Below are 8,121 nucleotides of genomic sequence, written 5' to 3'. Positions count from 1 at the left end.
ATAAGTAGTAAAAATTCTAATTTTTTGATATGTATTGCTATGCCTGAATATCTAACTATCTGTCCAGAATTTCAGAAGATTAATATTTTATAATAGTATTTGAGACGAAGTATTTGTTGTACTAAGAAACAGGAAATACATAATGTCTCTGGGCATTGGAAAAATGTACCTTTGTAACAGAGACAACTGTAGTGGAGAATCAATGACCTTTCTCTGTCCTTCTCTCTTTCTGTTGCTCTGTCTGAACAGATAAATATTTAAGTCAATAGATACATGATAAAGAATCGTAACAATTAGACCATACAGATAGACATATACACATTGTTAAGATGGCTTTGTTTATAGATATTCCCTATAGAAATATTCATATGAGTTATTCAAGCAATTTACAAGAAAAGATGATACTGGAAATCTGTTGACTATTCCAATGTCCCTGTCCAAAATAGGTAATTGGTATCAAGCAAGATGGAGACACACAACCTCACCGTGGTGACTGAATTCATTCTGATGGGCATCACGGATCGTCCTGAGCTGCAGGCTCCCCTGTTCGCGCTCTTCCTCCTCATCTATGGGGTCTCCTTGGTGGGCAACTTGGGCATGGTCATTCTCACCAAGATGGACTCCAGGCTCCAGACCCCCATGTACTTTTTTCTCAGACACCTGGCTCTCACTGACCTTGGATATTCCACCGCTGTGGGACCCAAAATGCTGGCAAATTTCATTGTCTACAGAAATACAATTTCCTATCACTTCTGTGCTACTCAGCTAGCATTCTTCATTATGTTTATCGGTAGTGAACTTTTTCTTCTGTCTGCCATGTCCTATGATCGCTACGTGGCCATCTGTAACCCGCTGCTCTACACTGTCACAATGTCACAAAGATTATGTTGGATGCTGGTGGCAATCCCCTATCTTTACTGTACATTCATGTCCCTTTTTGTCACCATAAAGATTTTCACTTCATCTTTCTGTGGCTATAACGTCATCAGTCATTTCTACTGTGAGAGTCTCCCTTTGTTATCTTTGCTCTGCTCAGATACACATGAAATCCAAATGATTATTTTGATCTTCTCAGTCATTAATTTGATCTCCTCTCTTCTGATAGTCCTTGTGTCTTATCTGCTCCTTCTCACAACTATTCTGAGGATGAAGTCTGCAGAGGGCAGACGCAAGGCTTTCTCCACCTGTGGGTCTCACCTGACTGTGGTCGTAGTCTTCTATGGAACCTTGATATTTATGTATGTGCAGCCCAAGTCCAGTCACTCCTCTGACATTGATAAAGTGGCTTCCATCTTTTACACCCTGGTCATTCCCATGCTGAATCCCTTGATCTACAGCCTGAGGAACAAAGATGTCAAATCTGCCCTTCAGAGAACATGGACAAAATTATATAGTAAATTCTCTTAATAATTAAACAAAATATATGTTCTGAAAATATTGTTCGGTTGTGAACAGGATTCTCAAATGTCCATAAAATATAAATGGATTCTCTCTCTATACTTAACTACTGGATTTTCTTACAGTAGGCAAGCTTTGAAGTGTTCTCTAAATACCATTGGAAGAACATTGAAGTGGTTTGTTTTCTTTTGAAGACAATAGAATTACAACCACTCTAATTGAAGGTTTAATAAAATAATTAGTGGGATTGGCATCTCATAAGAACTGGACGCAGAGTTTTATGCTGTGAGTAAGAAATAATAACAGCTACTGAAGATACTTCATTGGCTATTGCAGTTTTCCATTATCCCAACATAGCTTCCAGTTCTTATAAATGCACTTCTGCTTTGGTTTTGTTTTAGGGTTTTATTTTATTTTATTTTTTGGTGTACAAACCTACTCTTAGGTTGAAGGATCATACAGTTCTATGGGGTATATTAAATTTATGTTTTATCATAGTATCAGGATCTGTTGTTTTTCTTCTCAGACCATCACATGATCATATCAGTCTCTTCTTTTTTTGTTATTGTAATTTTTATTGTAATTAATAAAAGGGTTACATGATATTTGCCAGATAGAAAGTGCATTAATTCACATATATTGATACCCTTTTACATGTCTTGGTCCCCATTACCCTCTCCCCACCCCCCATCTTGTTTTCCCCCCTTCCTTATCCAATTTCAAATAACCAAATACAAATATATCCAATATATCAGATAATAAAGTGAGATACTTACAGCATCATGATCTTCATGCTGAAATCTATCATTTTACTTTTGTGAAGCAGATATTTTAAAGAGGTACTGCAAAATATGCTTTAGAAAAAATATCTGTCTGCCAATGCATTTTAAACTAAAATTACACTGAAAAATGGAAAATTACATACACTATTAAGAAGTTCAAAAGAAAATGGATTTACTTATTGGAAGATTTATCTTCTTTATTTTATTATTACAGGATATGCATATTCTTATTTAAAAGAGATGTATTGTTCCTTTCTTAGCATTCTGTGTTCTGTATTTATTAAAAGTTTGCCAGTCCTGGGGCTTGAACTCAGGGCCTGGGCAATGTCCTTGAGTTTCTTTTGCTCAACGCTAGCACTCAGTACCCCTTCTGAATTTTTCTTTGTGTGGTACTGAGGAAATAAACAGAGCTTCATGCATACTTAGTAAACATTCTACCACTATAAGCCATAGTCCCATTCCAGTCTTGTTTTTTTAAATTGATATATACCACTGCAAAATGTAAAATTTCAAAATAATATATTAATTTATAAAAAGAAAAAATGAGACTGCTTTTCCAATGGCTAAGTAATTATTTATTATTATAAACCAGAAATGGTAGTAACTTGTGCTATATTTTGATTTTGATTATTAATTGAGGAACTAGGATTTATTTGAGAAGTAGTATTTTCTTATGTTTATTCACATCTTTTTAAATTTAGATATCAGAATTTTTAATTTGTATTTATTAGAAAAGTTATTGGCATTCACTTATTATGACAATATTACTAAAGTTTCTTAATATAATTTTATAATCATGTGGGAACAGAAAAACAATGTTAGCATAGCATACGTGTTGTACATATACTGAGAAAAATCTTAAAACAAATGCTACTTTTTTCTTTTAATTAACAGTTAGTAAAAACTAAAACTATTCATTCACACCAAAATGCCCCTTGATTAACATATGGCCAGTATTTGTTCCTTTGGCAATTGATACACTGATGTCCATCTATGTGAGCTATTTTTGCTGGACATTTCATGTAAAGAATTTATAGATATGGCCTCTGATACAGTTACCTCGTTGCCCATCTGCACTGAAAAACAACATCTTTCAAGAGTTATGCCCACACTATTTCATATATTGGAATTTCTCTTTTCATATTTGTACTGTACTTTGTATGATATATATACACACACATATATAAGATATGTACTTATTACTTTACTTATGTAACTGTAACCCCTCTATACATCAACTTTACAATAAGAAATTTAAAAAAAACATCAAAAACTCAATATAGTTATGGGCAAGATAAGCACAATATTTTTTATTTTATTTAAATTTTTGCTTAATTTTTAATCCTTTAATTAATTGTATTTATTTATTTATTTTGGGGGGCGGGTCATGGGTTTTGGACTCTGCCTGGGCTCTGTCCCTGAGCTTTTCAGCTCAAGGCTACCACCCTGTCCTTGAGTCACAGCCCCACTTTCCCACTTTCTGGAGGTTAATTATAGATAAAAGTCTCAGGTCCTTTTGTGCCCGGGCTGGCTTTGAACCTTGATCCTCAGATCTCAGCTACCTGAGTAGCTAGGATCACAGGCGTGAGCTACCACCCCAGCTTATCTTTTAATTTAATGTGATTGTCAGGGTGTACCACAATATTTTACTTCAGATTTCTTCATGTTTTAATTTTCTAAATTGCATGCAAATGTGTTTCCAGCCCCCAATTGGCCCAAACCTTAAGCTCTTTGGAGCAACAAATTAGTTTAATAAGAGCGAATATTTCAAATGCTTAACATCATTGGAATGATACCCTATTTATCCTATGTAATTGATTTTAGCATAATATTTTCAGGTTTGACTGTGTTATCAAATTTACATTTTAAATTTGAATAATCTACTGTTAATAATACAATATTTCACAAACTATTTTTATATCTGCCATCCAATAACAGATGCTTAGACAGTGTTCTAGCTCTCCTATTACCAATTATGTTACAATGAAGTTGAGAGGTCTAATATAATTCTGACACCTACACATACATGCTATTATATAAATGGAAAATACCTATAAATGTAATTGCTGAATTATTAACCAACAACTCACTAACCATATAACACTCAATATTCACAGCGGAAAGTAGAAATTGCCTGGCAATTAATAGGAAATCTCCAGACATTTTATTATTGGTCTCTAAAATGATTTAACAACCGCCAACAAATTATCTCCTAAGGGAGAGTCTTAAAAGTCCTAAAATAAATCACAACTTGATGTAAAGGACTTATTCTAACAAGCAAGTACAGGAGCAAATCAAGCTAGTGGATATGTTACAGGTAACAAAGGAAGACTGTCAGGATATTCCATGTTTACAACCTCTTCAAAAATTTCACAAATTTGCTGGCTTTTCCATTCAATGTAATGATCATTTCTGATTCTGTCTCCTTGCTTTCTACTATCCTCTGATGTTAGGAGAGCAAGAAGCCCCTTCTTTTCTTTCGTTCATATTATAGTTTCAATGTTTTCACTGAGGCTGGAAGATTTAAATTGTCATAGACTTACTAAAAAGATACCTTGATTGTGCTTGAGAAAGCACTTAATTTTATGAACATCTATCCGTTTGTATTATTCTAAAACATGGAAGCTAAAATTAAGAGGAGATGGGCATAAATGTAGAGATGAGTTTTTACAAAAACCACAAAATCTGAAATAGCAGTGATTCAATATTTATTCATTTACCTATTTTTATTTATTTATTTATCTAGTCTTTGGTTTGTAGAACATGAACTCAGGGGTTGAATACTGAGCCTGAGATTTCTGCTCAAAGCTAATGTCCTGTCACTTAATCAACAACTTTACTTCCTCAACATTTCATTTTGGTATGCTTCCAATTCTCATTTGGCTGTAGGCTCTTTCTTGTGGGATACAGTGAAAAATTTTAGTTGTCATAAATAGATGAATAAGTACGTAGATGTGATTAATTCTAGGATTTGTGTGTGTGCCTATAGTGGAGCTTGAGTCAAGGTTTCATAAACTAGCTGAGCCTTGTTTGCTCATGGCTGGTTTATCATAGGTAAATGTCATAGGTTGTGGCTGAACCAGGATAGTTAGACCAAAGCCTCTTGATTGGCTAGGATTACAGGTGTAAGTCACCAGCAAACAATTCCAGAATTCTTAAGGAGAAAATTGGAAATTACACATTGCCTTTTATTATGAGCTTCAAATGACTATAAGGAGAATATCAGGACACAGATAATTAGATTTGTAAATATTAGAAATATCTGGAGAATAGCAGGAGACATTTCATTACCTAGATTTTTGGTACTCACAATATGTCGATTTTGTTGTGAAAGTAATATTTTTATATAAGTATGAAAATTCAACTAATCAGCAAAGAATCTTTATTATGACAAAACACTAAGTACCTTTCCATTGAACTGAAAAGCTATCAATCAATTGCAAGTATTTTTATGTTTACTTACCTGCAGGAAAACCGATAATTTGTGTACTTCACATGTTAAATTTTCATGATTACAAACCAAACCAACCAATGCAAATGAAATGAGAGCTTGTAATTTATTATTGTGTTTGTTGGGGGAACATTTCTACTGTCAGAATCGGATGTACTTCTTTTTTTGGGGGGGAGGGGATCATGTGGCTTGAACTAGGCCTGGGCATTGTCCCTGAGCTCTTCAGCTCAAGCTATTGCTGTACCACTGGACCTGGGAATTGTCCCTGAGCTCTTCAGCTCAAGACTACCACCCTACCATTAAGCCAAGGCCCACTTCTCATTTACTAGGGTTAACTGGAGATAAGAGTCACAGGCCCTTTTGTGCCCAGGCTGGATAAGAACCTTCATCCTCAGATCTAAGCCTCCAGAGAAGGTAGGATTGCAGGCATGAGCCACCGTGCCCGGCTCAGAAGTACTTCCTTATATCAAGAAGAATATTGAAGTCTGTAGCGGACAGCAAAGTGTAGCAGGTAACCACAGCTTTTTAGCAGTATCTGAATGTACAGTGTGAAAACTGTGTGGTGTCAACATCATCAGTCATCTTGCAAATTTTCCTGGTATTCATTTTGTTGGATTGTGAGTTCATTTTTCTAAGGGATTACATCATGTGAATTATTTTCTGCAATAATTATACTTTCTGCAATAATTATACTTTGGTGAATATATTGTATATGCTTGTATACAGACCTACATGTATTTACTTAAAATATATATGAATTCCAACTTTTACATGTGAGGTATTTCCTCCAATACTATTGGTTCTTTCCATGTTTATCCTCACGAAAGAAATAATATTTCCTTAAACTACAATCTACCCTATAAAATTCTTGTACTGAATATCTTATATAACCAGAGTCATTAATTTTTGTCCTTAAAATATACCACAATTTAGGATTTCAATGTATGAATCAGTTCTAAAGACTTCTTTTCCTACTTTTTTATATCAAATGTATATTTGATATGAACAAGAAAATGCTTATAGATTATAATGAAAATATTTCTCCTCAGTAATAAAGTTTTAAGTAAATTGACATAAAGATAAGATGCCTTTTAATCTTTCTTGAAATAGTTATGGAAAGAGGAGAAAAATAATCAAAATTATGTATTTCAATTCATAATTTGGGACACTAATTTTATTCTTAGAGAACTGAGGTGAGTATTGGGATTATTTTCTACTATATTTACTTTACATATTCCACATTTCTTCATTATTTCAGACTTGACAAAGAAGTCACTATCCAGTAGTGTGTACATAAACCTTTGTAAAGGGGACACATTTCAGGTAACACTCCATGTCAGCAAAAAATAAAATGAATACAATTATAAGCTATTTGAGAACTATTTACAGGGACCATCGGCCCAATGAATCACGTAATTCTTCAATTCTTCCCCCAAACCAGGCATGACACCGTGCTTTTATAAATATGTGAACAGAGTTTCATAGACCTAATATGATTTTTCCTAACGTAATATTTGTAAGACTATACTAAAGCAAAGGAATGATATGAAGATATATATATATAATTTCATTTTTCCCTAAGGGCAATTCCATACATAATCTGGTAGGTAGTCTTATTCATCTATGTGCCTAAGTCATTCAAGTATTTCAATACTGCCAGCATCTTTATGCATAAATATAAGAATATAGATGGTTATGTTTGAAGCTCAGAGATATATATAGTTTGGAAATTTATTATTGGATACTTGGAAAATTCCAGTAGTATGTGTTTAAATTGAATGTAATTACTAGTTGACTGCTTATAATTATATAAGTGAATCATGGACAATTTGAAGTAATGAAATAGCTACCCAAATACCTGTGATCAAGAGTTTATATAATTTTGAAATCTTCATCTCTTTGAATATACATGTCCATATTTATCTATGTCTACTTATCAATCTATTCATCTAGATCTATAACAAGTATGGCATTTGAAGCTTAAAATGATTGATATTAGGAAGTATAATATTTTGGGGAACTAAGTATTGAATATAGTAGAAATTTTATCAGCTAAGATTGTTTAGCTTTCTAATATACTTCACTTCCCATATGCGGAAAGCTGAATAGCCTTAGATACTAAACAACTTTATTTTCTGGGCCAACACATTCCTAGATGAGAACCATTGATCACTACTTCTCAATTGAATTTCTAAATTAATATCCGATAGCTTAGACAGACAGATAGATAGATAGATAGATAGATAGATAGATGATAGATTTAATGCATAGATGAGATGATAGATGCTAGATAGGTGCATGTATATTTAAATATAGGCATATATACTATGAAGCTATGAATATTTTTTATTATAAATTGAATGTATTATAAATTGAAATATTTGCATGCTATTTATGCTAGTTTATTTTTTAGGTGCCAAGACTGACTTATTTAACACACATTGACTATTCTGATGTTTCTATCTAGCCTAGGCCTTCTACTCAAACAGG

At 33.4% G+C, this 8,121-nt stretch overlaps 1 protein-coding gene across 1 annotated transcript; it reads left to right on the top strand.

Annotated features, from left to right (window-relative positions):
• The first annotated feature begins 465 nt into the window (after window positions 1–465).
• LOC150052695 (olfactory receptor 8K3-like) lies at window positions 466–1,407 on the top strand. Its single transcript, XM_090348782.1, has one exon. The coding sequence runs from the start codon at window positions 466–468 to the stop codon at window positions 1,405–1,407; it is 942 nt and encodes a 313-aa protein (XP_090204908.1).
• Window positions 1,408–8,121: the final 6,714 nt, after the last annotated feature.

Source organism: Megascapheus bottae, chromosome 16, assembly GCF_031878675.1.
Source record: "Megascapheus bottae isolate mThoBot1 chromosome 16, mThoBot2.hap1, whole genome shotgun sequence".
Classification (NCBI taxonomy): Eukaryota; Metazoa; Chordata; class Mammalia; order Rodentia; family Geomyidae; genus Megascapheus; species Megascapheus bottae.
The sequence above is the reverse complement of the archived record's forward strand: the minus strand, read 5'-3'. Positions and strand labels throughout refer to the sequence as shown.